The sequence below is a fragment of the Arachis ipaensis genome, chromosome B9, assembly GCF_059453495.1.
Source record: "Arachis ipaensis isolate K30076 ecotype BB chromosome B9, ASM5945349v1, whole genome shotgun sequence".
NCBI lineage: Eukaryota > Viridiplantae > Streptophyta > Magnoliopsida > Fabales > Fabaceae > Arachis > Arachis ipaensis.
Window position 1 is genome coordinate 13,277,990 of NC_142444.1, and position 18,738 is coordinate 13,296,727.

At 33.6% G+C, this 18,738-nt stretch overlaps 2 protein-coding genes across 2 annotated transcripts; one reads left to right on the forward strand and one right to left on the reverse strand.

The window, feature by feature from the left end:
• The first annotated feature begins 1,503 nt into the window (after positions 1 to 1,503).
• Positions 1,504 to 4,922, forward strand: LOC148543798 (uncharacterized). Its single transcript, XM_088498717.1, has 8 exons — positions 1,504 to 1,610; positions 2,414 to 2,694; positions 3,176 to 3,451; positions 3,542 to 4,032; positions 4,084 to 4,328; positions 4,529 to 4,606; positions 4,694 to 4,759; positions 4,838 to 4,922. The coding sequence occupies exons 1-8, from the start codon at positions 1,504 to 1,506 to the stop codon at positions 4,920 to 4,922; spliced, it is 1,629 nt and encodes a 542-aa protein (XP_088354843.1).
• Positions 4,923 to 10,298: 5,376 nt separating this feature from the next.
• LOC148543799 (protein FAR1-RELATED SEQUENCE 5-like) lies at positions 10,299 to 11,566 on the reverse strand. Its single transcript, XM_088498439.1, has 2 exons — positions 11,489 to 11,566; positions 10,299 to 11,003 (listed from the first exon to the last, which is right to left on the reverse strand). The coding sequence occupies exons 1-2, from the start codon at positions 11,564 to 11,566 to the stop codon at positions 10,299 to 10,301; spliced, it is 783 nt and encodes a 260-aa protein (XP_088354565.1).
• Between the last annotated feature and the right edge of the window lie 7,172 nt (positions 11,567 to 18,738).

Genomic DNA, 18,738 nt, shown 5'->3' on the forward strand with positions numbered 1-18,738 from the left:
AGTTTTTCTTTGTTACTCCTAATTAAATTTACTTAATTTTGCTCTTTTTTCCTCAAACTTTTTATTAGCTTTAACTTATATTATATTGTGCAAATTAACCAAATTTAGTCAAAGATTGGTATCTACTGTTTTTATGATCTATCAAGATAAAAAGTTTGAATAATAATAATAGTATTGTTAATATTAAAATAATTGCAAAATCATTATTTATTCATTAGATGTGATTTAACTTCGGATATTATAAAACATGATAGACTTCTAACATCATGTATCAAATAAAATAAAGAATTTATTTTTTTAAAAAATAAAAAACTACTGTCTTGTTGAGTCCAACAATATAATTTTTTATTTCCTACAATAAATTAGAATACATAAATAATCAAGAGTCTAAAATTTACATATATAACTAAACAATTTAATTGGGGACAATTTACGAAAATAAAATATTTGACTTTTAAAATTACACGAAATGTAACTTTTGCAGTTTAGATACGAAAATACAACTTTCTATAAATTTATGTAAACCGTAGAAGGGATTCCATGAATTTGAAATACACGTAAACCGCTAGAGGGGTCGGTAGAGGTTCCACGGTTCTGTGAGGTGCATAAACTATGGAAGGAGTTCAATGATTTATACACGAGTTTCACTATATATACCAACCTAGAGTGAGTGGGATATATTTACATCTATCATTTGTATTGTCAACGAAATAAGACTATATTTTGTAGTACATTTTAAATTTATTCCAATTGTAAAAATGATATAATTTTAAACGATTTGAATAATATTGATTTGATTTATACTTTTCAATCTAATTCAATTTTATGCAAATGATTGATTTGTAGGGTGCTAATTTAAATTTAATTTTCAAACTATTTTGATTTAATCTAATATAATTTGAATTAAATAGAATTATATTCTATTTAAATTTAAATTTTTTAATTTAACTAACTCATTCAAATTTTTAGTACATATATTTAAATAATATTTTAAATTTTTAATACGTATATTTATATATATTTATTTAAATAATACTCTCAAATTTTTATTAATAATAACATAGTTTACTCCAGGATATTTAAAATTTAAATAATATAATTTAAATTTTTAAAATTTTAAACCTTATTATTTGGATGAAATATAATTTCATATATTTGTTAATAATTTTTTTTGGTAACTTAAAAAGGATAAATTCAAAATAAAAAAAAAAAAGCCTCAAGAGAAGTTGTAAACCTACAACATCACTACTTCACTAGGGATAAGCATTTGAAAAGTCTGACTATGTCAACAACCATTTAATTTACTCAATTTTTTTTTAACTAAGTTGAAATGTACTCCCTATTTTGGACTATTATTTTAAAATCTTTTCAACTCTTTAAGTGTAAAACAAATAAAAGGGCAAATTATTGAAATAAAAATGACACTTTAGGTTGGTATATATAGTAAAATTCGGTGCGTGTTTTGCATCCTTATAGAAACCGTGTTCCACGGTTTCTTCCCAAATGCTTCATCAACGTAAACTGTGGAACCCCTCCAACAGTTTATGTGTATTTCAAATCCGTGAAGAGAAGTCATCATGGCTGCTTGAGGAGGAGGAAGAAGAGGGAGAGTAAAACCACGTCATGTTGGAACAAATAGCAAAACGACGTTTAATTGTGCCAGGTCAGCTTTCCGAAAATGGACAAAAAGGCCAACTTGAGATACACGTTAAAATTTCATAATACAATTTGAATCAATTAAAAATTCAAGGAATAAATTGAATTAGAAATTAAATTTCAGAATCATTTTGAATATTAACTCGACTTAGGGGCGGAGCTAGATGAAATATTAGAGGGGGACCAAAAATATTTACACAATAAAATAAGACTAAAATAAAATTTTAAGGGAACCAAATAGGATTAGTCTAATGATTAGCTCACTAATTCGCTTAAACAAGTGTCAGGAGTTCGAATCCCGCTTTGTGTATGCAGCAATCATGTAGTTCCGCCCCTCACTCGACTTTCGTTTTTTGCCATGGAATTTTCTTCTTAAATCGTTATTAATCAGTAACTTAGTATTTAATGCCAGATATTTTAATCACAAAAATGGTGGACCTTACTTTAATGCTAAGCATTTAGTAGTTTCAATTTTAATAATGTTTTCGGTTCGAAAAAGAAATAAATGAGGAAGGTGCAAATGAATATGTGTTATTTTAAAATTTAATCTTAACCATTTATTTAGATTTAATGGTTGAATTTATATCTTCTCATTTTTTTATACAGAGATAGTTTTTCTTATTAGATACTTAGTCTATATAATATTGATGTATAGTTTTTCAAGAGTTGATTTATTATCTACTTTTTTATATAAAATTTGTAGTAAGCTAGTGTGAAAATAGTGACTTATTTTTTACGGGTCTGCTACACATACAAGCTTACAAGCTTACAAGTTGGCCCAGCCCAAATACAAGTCACGCGCATCAAGAAAGATTACATGGAGCGTCACCTTCACGCGCTCAACACTCAAACGGTTACGTATGGCAAACTCTTCCACTTCTTCCACTTCTCAAAACGCTTCGAAAACAAGGAAACCCTTTCATTTTCGAGCGAAAATCAAAGTTCAAAATATACAAGTCATTGTTCGAAACCTCCGTCAAAACACCATCAAACTCTCCATCAAGAATCTGAAGAGAAAACAAAGCAACAATACTCAACGTAAGTTCATTAAGATTCCTGTATATTTTCCATATTACAAACTACGTTTTACTTTCCTTCTACGTCGTTGTTCTAGGGTTTACTGTTACTCTTGCTTCTTTGTTACACTGTTCTTCTACGTTGTTGTTCTAAGTTATCCTGTTATTCTTGTTGTTTTAGATCTTCTGGTAACTGATTTTTGGAGGTTTATTCCGTAGATTGGGGGTGTATACTGCTTGACCTTGTAATGTGGCTTGATATTGAAGCATGTTTGAGTGATATCTGACTGATATATATGGATACTATATCTGAATCATATCTATGGGAGTATCTCACTGTTATCAATGGGTGTATCTGATTCTTACATATCGGTGTATCTTACTGTTATCAATGGGTGTATCTTACTCATATATGAGTGTATCTTACTGTTATTAATGGGTGTATCTGACTCATATATATGGGTGTATCTTACTGATATCTTTGGGTGTATTTTTCGTTTCAGAGAAAATGGCAGCAAGAAACCAAACAAAAGACCTTAAGTGTGCCACACATCTCCTAAGTGATAAGTTCAGAAACATGAGTGAGGAGAAGAAGGCGATTGTGAGGGATCTTGGATTCGGTGGGTTGATGCACATCCCACCACTGAGGGTGGATCACCAACTGTTAAGGGAGCTGGCAAACAACTTCAAACTTGGGGAGAACAGACTGAAAACAGGATATGGTTCTTTCCAAATAACACCAAAAACAATAGGTCATGCGCTAGGCATCAATGCAACAGGTAACTGGCTTAAAATTATAGGTGTATATTAAGTTGATGCTTGGGTGTATTTGAACCGACTTGGATACTTTGTTGTTTTCCTTTTTGTAGGAGATCTATTTCCTGAGAAAGTTGAGTATAAGAAACTTTCTGATGATGACAAAATAATTTTTAGAAGATTCCAGGGTAAGACCCTCAAAAGTCTTACTGATGAAATGATGGAAATCGGCGTTGGCAACGAAGAGGAACGCCTGATGTTCAAGAGGATATTCATCCTCTATATACAGATGGCGTTCCTTTTGCCAACGACGATAAACAAAATATCGGCTGTGCACTTGGCCCCAATTTTTAAGATGGACGGCATATCAGAGAGAAACTGGGGGGGGCATGTTTTGACCTTCATGGTCAAGGGCATCACAGGCTACAAGGAGAAAAAGAAGAAAGCAATTGATGGCTGCCTCTTCGCCCTGGTGATAATTTACTTTCATCTTTCAAAAAACAAAGGCAAGAAGAGGGCTGAAAGACTACCAAAGTCCTGGATTGCCAACTGGACTAAGGAGGAGTTGGTGGAAAGAATGACTGTAGAAAGAGAGGAAATTTTGGTAAGTAAACATAATATGTTGCTTGTATTTTATTTACCTGAATGCTGCTAGCTAAAATATCTAATGTTTCATGGGATTGTGAAGATGGCAGAGACAAGAGCAAGAGAAAAAGTGAAAAAAAAAGAAAAAAAAAGAAATAAAACAAGAAATAAAAAAAACAAAAAAAGGAAGGCGAGTTCAACATCGTCTTCGGAGACAAAAGCAACTACTGACAGTGACACTTCTATCTCTGAGTCTGAGACTCAAGAAGACTCAGAGGATTCAGGAAGAAAACACTGCAGCAAAAAGGGGAAAAAGTAAGTACCATACTTGGGTGTAATTTCTTTTTCGAGTTAGGTGTATTTTGTTGATCACGTTGGGTGTATGTAGTTTATTAAGCTGGGTGTGTTTCGTTTACTGCGTTGGGTGTATATTGTATATTCAGTTGGGTGTATCTTGTGCATTCATTTGCGTGTATTTTTTAGTATGTTCTAAATGATGATTGTTTGCCTTCCAGAATGGACTCCAGAAAAAGAAAGAAGAGTCAAAAGGAGTCAGATTCTGATTCAGAATCTGAATCTGAATCAAGTGATAAGTAATGTCCTGAAATTATTACTCCTTTCTTTTGGCTTCATTATAAAGATTTCGTGTATTAACTGAAATGTCTCTTATTAACTTATAGGAGCGAAGAATCATCACCGGTGGAGAAGGAAAAGAAAAAGAAAAAGACAAAAACAACACCAAAAAAGTAAGCACTTCTTTGGATAATATTCTGTGATAAAATTAATTTTTTATTTCTGATTGGTACTCTTTTTTTTCCACCCAGAACACAACCAAAAAAGAAAAAAGTTGTTGTGGAGGATTCACCTCCTGAAGAAGATCAATACTTTGATGGGTACAGTACCTCGTAAGCTATATTACCGTCTATCATCGTAATTATTTTTGTTAACATCTTCTTTTATGAATGTAGTGAGAGATATGAAATATCAAGTGACGAACTGGATGAATGGCTAAGGCAAAACGTTGATAAATCTGCTGCAGAGGGGTATGTCTTGCTGGACTGTCTATTTCATATTTTGGTGTGTTTTGTATGCTAATAATTGTTTCTTGTTTCGCAGGGAGAACCAAGCTGACCTGCGATCGACAGAAGGTCGCTATGTGTCCTCTGAAACGTAAGAAGCTTTATTTAATAAAATCTTGTTATGATGATTTGGGTGTATTTTGTGGAACCATTTCGGTGTATTGTGTTGATCAAGTTGGGTGTATGTTGTTTATTAAGTTGGGATATTTCGTTTGTTGTGTTGGGTGTATATTGTCCATTCGATTGGTTGTATCTTGTGCATTCATTTGAGTGTATTTTATACCTGTATCTTATTTTGTCTGAATAACATGAAATCTGTTTTAGAATACTGGTTGTGAACTTGGGAAGTGATGATCCTTCCTCTCAAGGACGCACAGAACAGAGTAGTGTAAACCAGCCGTCACAGAGCATGTAATTTCTCTTTCAAATAACCGTTACTTTTGTTCTTCTATTACCCTTCTACTTCTAATTATGTATATATTTTTTTAGAAAAAAAAGCCCTTTATTATTTTATTCAAGAAAAAAAAGGCAGGAAAAAAAAAGCAAAAACTGCAAGTATGTAAGTTCTCAAAAAACAAAGCATGTCTTCTTTTTGAATTGTTCGGGTGTATTTTTTGACCTTCTTTGGGTGTATTTTAGGTTGAGTCCGTCTGATTTGAATATGATGGTTGTGAGAGAACAGACACCGTCGGAAGCGCTTGCAATGTGAGTTTTCCAATAATATTTCAACCTTATAACCTTATTATTTTCAAAGGCGTTGTTAACCTTTCATTTTTCTTCTTGTTTAGAGTCCCGATTCAGGTTTTTGCGCCGGCATCCCAAACAACCACTGAGACAGATTTTGAACCAACCCCTATGCTACAGATTGAAGGGACTACAGAAACGTAAGAAATAGTATTAGGTGTATATTTGTTTAGAGTTTGGGTGTATATTTGCTAACAGTTTGGGTGTATATTGTTCCTGATTAGTTTTTTTACGCCATGATTAATTTTTTGTAACTGTGCAGCACTCCTGAAACCCCCAAACAACTTCAAGAGACCACACCCACGATTCCCCCAGCTCCAACTAAAATGTAAGTTCATCAGACTAAAATCAATCTTTGCTTATCATCTGTATATTCTTATTCTTATTCTTATTCTTATTCTTATACATGATGACGCAGTCATCCAGCCGCAGAAGACGCTGCTGCCCTGTTGATGATGGCACGGACAGCAACCTATGTTCCTAAAACAGATCCAGGGGTGCCATCATTCAGCCTTGGATTGACTGATTCAAGCCAGGAGGGGGCGTCAACGCAGGAGACAGAAAGGGCAAAATCTCCTGAAGCTACAAATTTGCTAGAACAATTGGACGATTTGGTCCAAAAAATAGCAAGCAGTGCGGCGAAGGGAAAAAACAAAAGTCCACAAATTCAGAGGGAGACTGGGGGAGAAAGTTCTGCGAAGTTTGAAACTCCTGGGGCAATAAATCAGATTACGGATGATATGAAACAAAAGTGCTACATCTGGGGGACGAGACTGAAGGAAGACGCAGATGGCAATACTAACGAGTATGAGGAGATGTGCACTCTCATTGCCCAACATGAATACATTTTGATGAGAATGCACCTTGCATCCCTCTAGGCAAAAAGTGATATAGAATCTCAGGTAATATTAGAATAACATTAATGTTTTTGCACCAAAGTCAACTGCAATGTTTATTAATGTAAAATTGATTTCGGCATATATTTTTAGATTGTATCTGCCATCTGCCTCATCCTCAACCAGAAAAATGAAAAGAGGTTTCAAGAACAAATATACTATCTCCCCCCGATATTGTGGTAAGTGTTACTTCTACGAACTTTGGGTGTATTTTCTGTATTAAATTTGTTGTATTTTTTACGTTCGATTGGGTGTAAGTTGTGTATTTTCAGTATTTCATTTTTTGTTTCGCAATTCTTGCAGAGCATGGCACTTTCGGATCACCCAGAGGGGGAATTCATATCATCGAAAACGAATAAGGAATTCAGGGTGGAAGACTACCCGAGTTTTATTCCCTTCATAGATAGAAAAAAATTAACTTCGCATCCATATGTAAGTTTTCGTTTGCTAAATTTGTTAGTACGCTTATTTACTTATATGCCAAATAAAATAACGCACTGTTGAAATGTGGCAATCCTTCAGATTTTTGCACCTGTTTGCCACTCGGGACATTGGTGGTTATGGCTGATAAATACAACGAAGCGGAAATGTCATATACTTGACCCGCTACACAAAAAAGCTCCAAGCGAAGAGAGAAAGCAAATTAATAAATTCACTGTAAGTTACCTCTGTCTTCTTTACTATAATAGATAGGTCTATTTCGTTAGTTGTGTTGGGTGTATGTTGTCCATTCAGTTGGGTGTATCTTGTGCATTTATTCGACTGTATTACTGATTTGTTTTGGTATTTAAGGGATATGTATTTTCAAGATTGAGAGCATATGCCGGCGGGGAACCTCTGCAGAAAGACGAGAAGGAGAAGGAAATTAAAGCATCATATGTTAAAATATCAGGCCAAAAAACAAGGTATAAATTTGTGACTCTGAACATTAAACTTTCCTAAATGAGATTTGTAATCTATTTTCTTCATTTTCAGCTATGACTGCGCTATCTACGTTATGAAGTAGCTTGAGTTAATTGAGCCGGAAAACATTAAAAAGGGGAAGTATAACTGGGATAATTGGAAACAGGTAACTGTCTTTAGAACTATATAACTCTGTATTACTTTACTGAATTAATATTGCTGTTTAAACAGAATATACTTTTTAATTGTAGGAGGAGGTGGACCACTATAGAGTGGAGTATGCTTCCCGGATACTATTCAGTGAGATGAATAAACAGAGAGATCGGGCAATTAGAGAGAGTAGTGCTATAAGGCTGTCGAAGCCATCCTCTGTATTATTGAGTCCGTTTTGTCAGATAAATTCTGCTGATATAGAAACTGCGTAATCCAACTGCTGGGTAGTTTGTAAATTGAACAAATGATGTAAATATTTGCCATTTATCAACAACTTCTATTCCATGTATATTTTTTTCAATAGTTAAACTATCTATGCTGTTAAACTGTCTGTGCTGTATTCAAAACCTGTATTACAGGTGGTAAAATATGAAGGAAAAAATCAAGGCATATATAAACGCAAATTATGAACTGTTACACCCAACGCAAGTCTAATAATACACCCAAGATTGCATCAAATATACACCCAAACTGTATGTGCTGTATTCAAAATGTATGAATTACATGTACTAAAATATGAAGAAAAACATCAAATCAAATATACACCCATAACCTGCGAATTTTTTGAACTTTTGTTCTATATGAATTTATATATGTGTCTATATGTAAATTGTGAATTAACAAAAATACACCCAAAAGAACGGTGCTTTTACACCCATATTCTATAAAACTATACACCCAAAGAGTTATCCCCCCACTGCTGGTACCCTGAACTGATAATTCATAACGTGTCCTTGATATTGGCTGGAATTTGAATGCACCGCTGATGCAGCATCAAATAAGTTTATCTGAATATAACACTCACACATTAGCTAAACTATTAACGAGAAAAATAAACTCAATGGCCACAAATTTAAAGAACATTACTTTTACCTCGCTTAAAACTTTCGTCTTCTTCTTCTTTGTGGCATTTGCGATCTGTTTCTCCAGCTTTGAACCTAGCCTATTTTTTGGACGTCCTCTTGTTCGAATCCTTGGCGGGCTTTGAAGCTCGTTAACGGATTCCAAGTTGGCGTCTTCGTGGGATAAAGAAGATGTCCCCTTCCTTTTGGCTTTTAATGATTCCATCTCGGGCATGACGTTATCGTACGCACGGTGCAGAATTGCAGTCAGCTCATCCGATTCGGAGGCAAATTCGCAAATATTTTGCGAACGAAAAACCAATTGGTCGAACCTCTTGCTTCTTGGCTCTATTAGTGGCTGGTCGTGGCTGCTCTTGATGTGTGTGTGTCGCCTCTTTACCTTCTTGCTCTATCGTTCCAGTATATATCTAGGGGACACTTGGCTTACTTGTTCGAAGCTTAACACGCTTAGTGCGTGACGGCACAGTATCCCTCTCGACTCGAATAATAAGCATTGGCATTTTACCTCGGCTGCAACTGAGTCGTAAGTAACCACGAACTTGTTGAATATTGAGCTGGAAACTTGTTCTCCGACTTCGTATACTGAATAGCCTAGAGCGGAATTCGTTAATCTGGTGATGCAATTCGCCTTTCCTCTGAATTGCGCTTGGACTTCCCTAAACTTTGCATGAGTGTACGCATCTTGAAACTGAGCTTCAATGGAGGATTTTGTTGCACACGGTATGACCGTATGAAAATCTACAGCATTTGATTCTCTCTCTGCTTGCTCCCTGCTTCCGAGGCAATTATCGTATTGTTTGACGAACTGAATAAGCGAGCTGTTCCGGGTGATATACTTGTTAAAAAATGAATGCATGCTCTCGCTCCTTTGTGTGCTTCTCATCCCTGCCCAGAAGTGGTGATCCAGATAGATAGGAACCCATATGTGACGGTCTTCGTACAGATCTGCATAATACACCCAAACACAGACTGTAAATACACCAGAGGAAACATGAAATTTACACCTCTGCTGCAGATTTTAAAAAGACATTACCTGAAAGCCACTTGTTGTCCGCAAGACCAAAATTCAGCAGAAAATCGTTCCAATTCCTATCGAATGAGTCTTTGCTGTGAGAGTTCCAAACAACTTGGCTCATTTCTTGTTTGATATCGGCATGTCCCTTGTACCCGTTTAATTTGCTTGGAATCTTCTTCATGATGTGCCAAATACACCAACGGTGAATTGTTGTTGGCATACAGGCCTCTAAAGCCCTTTTCATTGATGCGCACTAATCGGTGAAAAACCCTTTCGGAGCGTTTTCTCCCATGCAACAAAGCCAGCATTGAAATAACCATTTGAAAGATTCAATTTCTTCGTTCTTCATCAAAGAACATCCGAGAAGTGTTGACTGACCGTGGTGATTCACCCCGACAAAAGAACCACAGACCAAATTATACCTGAAACAAATTACCATAGTGCAGAATGCAAAATTATTAGGTACACCCCCAACAAATGCTTCGTATACACCCAAAGAAACAGCCAATATACACCTCTGCTGCGGATTCATAAAAATACATTAATTTAGCATCATAAACAGGGGCAGTTTGTTACCTGTTTGTATTGTAGGTGGTGTCGAATGAAATGACGTCTCCGAAATACTCAAAGGCGGCTCTGCTTCTTGCATCGGCCCAAAAAGCCAGCTTAATCGATTGATCCTCTTCGAGTTGGAGCTCAAAAAAGAAATTCTGATTCTTCTCTTTCATTCTTAACAAATATTTCCCGAATTCCTTTGCATCTTCTTGTTTGGAAACATTCTGCACTTCCCTGGTAATATAATTCCTCACATCCTTTTCGATAAAATTTAACTCACGGTGACCCCCGGCAGCCGCAACAAATGATTGGTATGTTTTGCTTGGTCTGATACCGGCCTCCTCGTTATTCTCTATTGTACGACGAATGGACATGCTTAGTTCCCTGTGCTGTTTGAGCATCTCTGCTTTGCTTGGACAGCAGGGGTGTGAATGATCGAGCACAACCTTTAAAATGATCCAAGCACCGACATCCTTCAATGTGTGTATATAAATTCTTGCAGGACAGTTTAAACCGACTGTCGGATTGGTCTTCTCGGTCGGAGATATTTTAGATTTCCATTTTTCCTCTCTGCTACATGTAATCAGTTGATTCTTAATCTCGTTTCCCTTTCTATTTGTGCACCGAACTCTTGTAGAGAAACCTGCAGCCTTGGCGTAGTTCCTGTAAAATTTTCCAGCATCTTCAAGGGTGGTAAAGGTCATTCCAACCTTCGGAACAAGCTCGTCATCAACAACCGAGAGAGGCTGCACAATACACTATGTCAGAAACTGTGAATACACCCATAGATATGATTCAAATACACCCAATCATGCCTAATATGATACACCCGAACCGCAACAACTCAACTACACAATGACCTTTAAAACCATAAACTGTAAATACACAGGCTGCAGAATACACCATGTCAAAAAACTAAAAACACACCCAATCATGTCTGATATAATACACCTGAACAACAACAACTCAATTAAAATAACAAAACCAGTAGTGTAGATACACCCACACTTCTAGCAAGAATACACCCAAAAAAAGATCTGATCTACACCCGAGCGTTTGCTATAAATTCCAGGTAATTAATCACAACTAATACATTGAATCGACAGATTTATGTTAACGTGTTAGTTTCATAGTCAATGTTCAGCAATTTTTCAACTACACAATGCTATACAAATTACTGAAAGAAAATTCATTATGTAAATCAAACCTCAGGAACTTCGTTAGATTCAAATTCATAATCCACTTCGCCTGGATTCAGCTGACAATTTGAGGTTGAATGATCCATTATCTTCAAAACGAGTTCAAACTTTGATTTCAGAAAACAACAAATCAAAATAGAAAACGAAGCTCGAGTTGCAGAGAGAGAAAAAAGTAACGTAAACGAAGAACATACCAGTGAGAAAAGGAGAGGAAAAGAACGATGGAGAAGAATGAGGGAAGACGCGCGAGAAGAAGAACAACCAAATCTCAAAATAACGAAAACGAAGAAGGAAACAAATATTTTAAATTTGGTAGTTAGATATATGCGGGATCTTATATAGCGCGTGTAATCAACGTATGTGGAGCAGCGCGTATTTTGGTTTTATTGTTTAATGAGCTTGTAAAGCATACAAGCCCTAATAGCTTGTATGCAGAACTTTTCTGTATTTTTTATTATTTAAAGAATCACCCATAAAATTTTTCATTATGTGATTAACTTATTTAATAACATTTATTATTATTTTGTACACAAAAAAATATCGATTTATTCAAACATTTTTTCAATATTAAGAAGTAAAAAAGTACTGACACTATTGATGGACAAAAATCTGATAATTAATTTCTACAAAAAATATTGCAAAAAGTTTAAAAACATTAGTAAATAAAATATAATACTTTTAAGAACTACGGATCAAAATACAATAAAAAAAATTAATATAAAACAAAATTATGAGAAAATTTTGATAAAATAGATATAAAAAACAAATAGTTACAAAAATTGTACGTGAAGCACACAAAGATAGGGGGATTTTTTTCTAATGTAAAAAAATTAATTAATTCATGAAATAAGATTTTGAAACTTTATTTTTTGAAATACGATTTTTTTTTTGTAATTAAGGCAAGTTTGTCGCACATCCGGTAAACTCTATATAAATTATGGAGTTCGTCGCACTTCGAGCAAATTTTGGGATAACTTCAGCACACTATATAAAGTTGGTTGGGCCATTTTTATTTGTCCCTTTCTTTTCCAATCTCTCCTTCAAATTTACTTTGTTCCTTGTTTCTGTCTTTTGGACGTCCATAAAGTTTGTTATCGATGACATTCTCAATTTTAGGTCAGTAAATAATATATTAGTTAGAGTTATTTTTTTTAGCTTAAAGTTATTATTTACATGTTAGATAAAGTTACTAGTTAGAGGTTGCATGTTAGTTAGAGTTACCGATTTACTGTTTACATGTTAGTTAGACTTACTGTTAAATGTTTACATGTTAGTTAGAATTTTTATGTTATTATTTTTAAGTACAGTTGTTGGTTATTGTTTATAACATGTTAATTAGTATAAGTTGTTAGTTAATTGTTAGTTAATTTAGTCAGAATAATTAGATTAAGTTGTGAATTACAAGGTAATTAGTGGAATAATTAATTAGGTTAAGTTAGATTAGAAAGAAATATGATTAATAAAATTTAGGGTTCAATTAGTTATTAATTACAGTTGTTTAGGGCGTTAGTTGACAGCGTCATGTAGTTGGGTTAAATTTAAATTAGTACGTTTATAAACTAATTAAGAACTAATTCCAACAGATGAACATTTGTCCATTGGTTGTGCCACAACCTTATAAGCCGTACGTCTTTGTCGTCACGTAAACGATACCTAATTCAAAACAATAGAAATATTTCTCACAACCGTGGTCTAATAAATATACTAGCAACAGAGACAAGACAAATGTAATATATCTTTTATAAAACAAACTGCCATCTACTTCGGTCGGATATCTGTAGTAAATTTTTTCACCCTTTTTGCCTCCTACTGTCCGACGGAATGCGATATCAGATTCTTCAACACTGTTAGACTGTTAATTTCCAGTGTCATATAGGTAATTATTGGTTGCCCGATCTAAAAACGATAGAACCTTCTTCGACCTTCTTCATCATACATTATTTCACCATCGTAATGAATAGATAACAATGGATTCCTTGATATTGTAGAGAAAAAATGTCAACAATGAGAACAAAAGTGGACAATAAAATTGTGGTTCTCTGATCCGCTCTTCAACAGGCATGCTTTTATTTTGAAAACGTAACATAGAATTTGGTAGGGCTGCGACGAACTCTATATAAATTATAGAGTTTGCCGGGGATGTGGCGGACTCCATTATTTATATAGAGTTCACCGGAAATGCAGCGAACTTGCCTTAATTATAAAAAAAAATCGTATTTTAGAAAATAAAATTCAAAAAATTAATTAATTTTTTATTTTATATTAGAAAAAAATCTTAGAGAGGGAGGAAGGAGATCTAAGCATATTCTGGTTTCACATTAGAGAATAATAAGAGAATAAATTAAATTAATTCATGTATTAATATATTATTTATTAAATAATTTGATATTTATCTTAATAAAATTAATGTAATTTAATTTATATAATTGATTAGTTATAATCAAATGTAATTTAATGAATCAAACAAAATATTAAATAGTTTGATATTTATCCTAATTAAATTAATTAATTGATAGTTATAAATAATGCATTAAAATTAGTCAGATAAATTAAATAAAAAATATCTCTAAAAAAATGTCAAATGAGCTCCACTATTAAGTAGGAAACCTCAATTTTAATAATATGTAACAGTAATAAATGAGAAAATAGTGTCATATAGCACACTTTTATCGTCAAATTAATATGTGTGTTAAAACATTACAAAAAGAGATAAATATTTTTTTGGTCCCTAAGATTTGGGATCGAAATTAATTTCTTTCCCAATGTTATTTTTAATTTAAAATCGTCCCAAATATTTTTTTTAGTATTAAAATCGTCTTTTTTAATAAAATTTTTAATTTTATTATTAAATTATCCCTATCTTATAAAAAATTATAAAATAAAATAAAAAGAACGCGGGGGAAAGGAAAAGGGAAAAGGACGCGAGGGGAGGGGGAGGAAGGAAAAGGAGGAAGGAAGAGGGGGGAAGGGAAGGAAAGGGGGAGGGGAAGATGAGGGGAAAGAAGAAGAGGGGGAAGGGGAGACGGCGAAACTTAGAGCCGCCGTCGGTGTCGGGAATTGGAACCTGAGGGCTGAGGGAGAGAGAGCTCGCTAGGGAGAGAGGGGACACGAGCTAGGGAGTCGCGCTCTGCCACTGTCGCTGCTGCTACAGACCTCGCCACCACTTCGCGTCCTCGCCGCTGCACCTCGCCGATTCGGCTTCTACTTCTACCTACATCTGTATCTGCTTCTGCGTCTATGTCTGCTTTTGCTTTTGCTTTGTTTTTGTTTTGCTTCTGCTTCTGATTCTACTTCTAATCCTGATTTGTTATTTTTCTGATTTTATTGTTGTTGTGTGTTGATTTTGTTGTTAAATTTAATGTTGTTAGTTTATAAATTTGAATAATGTATTATTGTTGGTATTCTTGAATCTGATTATTAGTATTTGGTGGGAGTAAAGGAGGTGGTGGTGGTGGTGAAAGGTATTTTGATATAACATAAAACGTTGGGGACGATATTAAATCCAAAATAACATTGGAGATGAATTTGATTTTGACCCTAAACTTTAGGAACCAAAACAATACTTACCCCTTAAAAAAAATGTCGGAATTACTACTGGTGGATTGTCAAAAAGATCTGATGATATTTTTATTACCGATAGACAAACTCTGACAATATACATGTCGTCAGTAATGATTTATCGATGGAGCTTTGGTTTTCGATGCAAATTACCATCGAATGAGTGTTTGCAGAACGACTAATTTGAGGTGATGTTTTCGCCTTAATTACCGTCGAAAATTGATTTTGGAAATTCTGACGGTAATATTATTTAATAAAATACTTTTTAAAAAATAAAATATGCCGTTGAATTAATCCCACGCAAAAATCGGCTATAATATTTTTCAATAAAAATAATTTATATTTAATTTTTTTAATTGTGATTATCACAATTTTAACTTGATTAAAAGTAGATAAAAATTAATGAAAATTAAATGTTTCGTTAAAATAAAAAATTACAATATTATAAAGTAATCTCCTCAATAAAATAGTGGATACTGATGTGTAACTATACAAAATAAAACATTAAGACACTACTGGTTCTCGTAATCGTCGTCATTGTCCTTCTCTTAATGGTTCCGCTGCTAGTTTGAATGCGGCAGTGTTGTGGATGCTGGTGTCTGGGCTAGTGCAAGTACAGATAAGGAGGAGCCGCCTCCAACACCGCTGCCCCCTGTGTGATATGCTCATAGTAGATGTCCATCTGCTGTCGTATACGCTGTATTTACTCTAGTTCTTGTTTGAGCTCCTGTCTCAAGAACTATGTCTCCACATCCCGAGCATCCTTTGTCACCATCCATGCAAGGAGCTCCCTATACCTCTGCTCAGACAAATAGAGCTGGTACCCTGATCCGATAGGCTCTAGGTTAGGCTTTGGATTTGTAGGGTGGTAGCCGAGGTCGAGGAGGTCCTAAAGGTGGATGTGTGGAGGTTGCTGCCGAAGAACAACCCGACTCCAAAGATGTGGTTCTTCTGTGGCTCGGATGCGATCTGGCGCCACACGTCATCAGGATCCACCACGAATGCGTTCGAGGGGTTGCCGTCATCTGCCATCTGCTAAGATTGCTGTGTCACAGCCTTCAAATTTTGGGTGTATAAATCCTATTACTTTCAATGCGAATGTCATAAGATCGAGTATTTTGTTTCACTGGATGAGGATTCTCACCGATCTTCATTCCTACCAATTCTAGTTCTCTAGATTTTAAAATGTGGCTCAAAACATAAACAACATGTGAAAGTCTCTTTGGCTAAAAATGCCTCACATATGGATCTCTCGACACGAGCTTTGTTTTTCACGGTTCACTTGAATGAACCTATCAATCTTTCAAAAGGATAATCAATCTAAATTGAACTGGCGCGAACATTCTTTCTTCGTAAGACAAGTGAATCAGTAAGTATTCCATAATATCGAAAAAATTAAAGAAAATATTATCCCTAACTTACACAATATCAGAGGAATGTTCTTTTCCATCATTAATTCTTAGAGGGTATTTAGTTTAAATAAAATTCAATTCAATTCCACTATTTTTTTCAAAATCAATTCCTATTTAATTGCGTCTGATTTGAAATTTCATTCCATTAGAATTTCACTTAAAATATAAAATGTCTAAAATATTCATGTGACTTAATTACTTTTTTTTATTCATTCACTTTTAAAACTTCCCACCTCTAAACATATACGGCTTCCTCGGCATCTCCACTGTTCTTTCCTTCACTACTTCACCGACATACGCATAAGGTACGTACTGTAACGACCCACATTTTTTAAAATATAAATATAAATAAGTTATAATTTATTTTATAATTTGGAGTTCCTTATTTTTAGATATTATTTTATTATAAATAATTAAATTGATTTTATAACTATTTGAATTCAATCAAATTCATATTCCTATATATATATTTTTTATGATAAAATATTTTACATAACTAAAACTATAATTCTAGTAATTTATAAGTGATGAAAATTATATGTATATTTTAATTTGATTAAATGATATTTTTAATTTAAAAATAGAGTTTAGTTAATAATATTATTATCAAGCTCGATATCCGTTGATATGAGTAAATATCGGTACTCTTAGATGAACTTAGCTTTGCTAATGCTTCATCGTATATCTTTTATCATTATGTTACTAATATCATTTATATTAGTAATTCACTTATATTATTACTTGTGTTTTAATATATCCAACTTTCATAATTATCCGTTTAAGATATTTATAACTTGAACTGCTGACCCAGCAGCTTATATATTTGAGACCCAACCCCGTACGTTTCACAAAACCATTCAAAATCATCATTCTCCCATTAAACATCATCAAACACGCATGGCTGGTTCATTTTTAAGAAAGAAAAAGAAAGAAAGGCCGTGAGAGAGAAAGAAAGAAAACCATGCAACCTCAACCCTTTTGGAGCTTGATTTCTTGAGATCCGTAACTCCAATAAAAAATCTAATTCGATAAAAGTATTCGTATCTCCCTCCTCTACACATTGGCATCATTTTTGTTCGGTAGAATTTAATGGTGACGTAACTCTCCTTCTTCTTGAGTTTGATCAAAAAGCTTTTCCGGAATTTTCATTATTTTAATTTCGCAGCGAGATAGGATTTGGTAATTTTATAATAATTAAATATGAATTTGATAAGTGAATGTTGGTTTGATTGATTATTATTTGAAGTTGATTAAGTTTATGTTGAACTCTTGTTGAAGTATTGTTATTGCTTGTGATTTGTTGGTTCGACTATGAGGAACAGCTAAACTGGGATTATTTTGATGATTTTGGGATTATTATGATGTGGTATTTTGAGAAAATTAATGAAATTTGGTGGTTGGAAGATTGAATGAAAAATTGTAAAAAATCGATAACTGTAAAACTCAAAAACGGACTTAAAAATCAAGTAGAAAACTTGAAGAATTTTAGGAATGGGTTCAGTCCTTTAATAAAGGTATAATCATGGAAACAAAATTTATATTTGAGATTGAAATAGTAATTTAATAAAAACTTAAAGTTAGCTTTATAATTATATACGTTTTAGGATATTTTAGGTAATAATTAAGAAATTTAGGAGTAAAATAGATATTTTATAAAAGATGCAATGTTATTTTGGTAATTATATTATATGTAAGAATATTTTAATAAATTATACAATTTGTTGAGATAAAAATATAAATATTTTAGAAAGCTCAAAGATACAGAATAATTTATAAAAAATTAATAATAAAGTTCAAGTTAATAAGTTTTGGGTAATAAAAAATTATTATTATTGTTATTAATTTATTAAAATTATTATCAATGTATTTTGAAATATATTATATATTATCATTTTACTTAAAAGATATTATTTTATTTATGATATACTAAAAAGATAAGCAGAGAACTGTCCTAAAAGTTTTAGAAAGACAAATCTAAATTAAGAATCTTTAATTCTCTTTCCATAAGATAATTAGGAAAAGACGAGGGAATAATACAAAGATAATTTATATTGTGGAATGATAAGAAAGAGAAGAAAGAAAGAACAAAAAGAAAATGAGATAAGCAGAGATATGGTGGTGAGTCCACCAAGATTATTTTCTTTCCAGAGATACATCGGCCAATTCAGGAGATGATCGCACCTGTAAGACAGAGGTTACTTACAGAGGTTATCAATACATATATTGGCTAGAGAGAGAGAGAGAGAGCGCTTCACTTGTAAGACCGAGGTTTCTTACCGAAGTTATGT